The sequence below is a fragment of the Galeopterus variegatus genome, unplaced genomic scaffold, assembly GCF_000696425.1.
Source record: "Galeopterus variegatus unplaced genomic scaffold, G_variegatus-3.0.2 Scaffold3668, whole genome shotgun sequence".
Lineage (NCBI taxonomy): Eukaryota > Metazoa > Chordata > Mammalia > Dermoptera > Cynocephalidae > Galeopterus > Galeopterus variegatus.
The window spans coordinates 62,012-63,922 of NW_007729779.1; the positions used below are offsets into that span (position 1 = coordinate 62,012).

General features: G+C 51.3%; 1 protein-coding gene across 1 annotated transcript in view; it reads left to right on the plus strand.

Moving 5' to 3' along the window:
- Nucleotides 1–367: 367 nt before the first annotated feature.
- The window catches only part of LOC103601294 (transmembrane protein 132B-like), a gene marked incomplete at both ends in the record, with an annotated part of 154,592 nt that continues 153,048 nt past the window's right edge, over nucleotides 368–1,911 (plus strand). The window contains one exon of the mRNA XM_008585681.1: nucleotides 368–1,259. Within this exon, the coding sequence (XP_008583903.1) occupies nucleotides 368–1,259 (892 nt within the window). The remainder of the gene's footprint in view (nucleotides 1,260–1,911) is intronic.

Sequence of the window (1,911 nt, forward strand, 5' to 3'; positions counted from 1 at the left end):
GGTAGGTGTGCAACCTACTCTTTCCTGGGTAATCAACAACAAAGATGACCATGATCCTCTGTGTTGGGGTTTTTGCAAGCACAGGCAGAGGCAACGTTTCCACCTCAGGGAGGTAACTGGTCAGCCCCAATTGACTGCTGGATCAGTGGTCAATGGGGCTCCTTCCCATTCTGTACTGTTTATTTTGGGAGACCCTGAGAACATACTCTATGTAATTACAGAACTTTCACTATGATGAGACCCGGGGGAGGAACAAATGGTGTGGCCAGTGGGCAGTTTGTTGGGGAGGGGGGTGCAGACTGCATTGCATTTATTTCATTATATATTGGAATACGGTTTTATTCTTTTGCTTTCCTTTCCTATGCAGTGACAGAGAGTCGAGGCGTTGTGGACAGCCTGCAGAGGTTTTCCTCGCTCCCTGCTTATCTCCCCACGAGCTTCCACATCTCCAACGCCGAGGAGTCCTTCTTCCTGAAAGAAGCCAACCAGGACCTCACGCGAAACTCCAGCCTGCAGGCCCGGGTGGAGTCGTTCTTCATCCATCGAGCCAGGAGCCCCCCTGTCATCAATGCCAGCTACGGCCCATTTTCTGTTGAAAAGACAATCCCTCCAGAGCTCATGTTGACATCTACACCCTTTGGAAACATGGGGAAGTTTCCCTTCAACTGGAAGTTGAAATCCCACATCCTTGACAGCTCCATCTACTCGAACAGACCCAAAGTGCAGACCTTGTTTTACGTCACTGGCATGGGCTGGGATGACAGCAACGCTGCAGAAAATCTACCCTGTGTTAAGATGTTTGCTTTCCCTGAGGCCAGGGAAGTGGCAGCCAGCTGTCGGCTGCAAGGGGCCCCGGGGTTGTGTGTGGCTGAGCTGGAGCTGCTGCCTGAGTGGTTCAGCTCCGGCCTGGACCTGGAGCCTGAAGAGGAGATCCCAGCCCTGCTGGGGGGCACTGCGATGGAGCTGTTCTTCTCGCTGTACCCAGCGGATGCAGCTGGCCAGTGTCCCCTGGAGGAGGAAGGCAAGTGGGAGAACAACATCCACTCGGGCCAGGAGGGCCCCCAGCAGGCATTTCCAGCCCGGGAGAGGATCGGGAGTGTTGTGGTCTATCCAACTCAAGATGATCTGAAGTGGTCCCTGGTGAACCTGGACAGGAACATTGTCATCTCTGTACCTCTGAACCTCGTCCGGGAAGGGGACACGGCCACTTTCTTGGTCTCTTTGACCAGTGGCTCTGTGGCAGATCACTTCACTCTTAGGTAAGAGGCTTTGTCAGGTGGGATGGAATGGAAATAAACTCTTGGTAATCAACAAATTGTCAATTAATAAATGGGTGTTGATCATTTGCTGTTGTCAAAGATAAATGCAACCGGGCGTTAGTTAAAATGGTAAGAACAGATTTTATTCAGTAACTACTGAAAGTAGGGGAGAAAGCTGAGCTCGATTCTGATTTGTGCAGAGGTGATTTGGGCATTTTAAAGGGAGACTGAGGGAGGGGGTAGTGCAGGGGCTCAGCAGAGTCAGAGAAATGAAATTGTACCGAGGCTTGGTTGAGGCTTGGTCGGTGTCAGTGCGGTGGGGCCAGCAATGTCTGCGTCTGCCAGCTGGCAGTTATCTCAGTTGGGATTCTGTCCTCCCACAGAGACTGGGACACAGAGGCCTTATCCTTCCTGATGATTGTATTTCAAAGGAATGAGTGTCAGGCATTGGAGTTTGCAAGAGACCCACATTTACAATTGTAAGTCCTTTTTTGTAAGTGCTCTAAGGAAGGGAGTCAGGGGCTTATCATCAAGTGTGTGTTGGCTACAACAAACAGTGAATTCCTCTGGCCACTTTTAGGTTTCTTGGGGGGGGGTCTGGGGTCATCCTAGGGGCACAGCCTTGTGCTGCTAGAAGCCATGCTACAGTCAA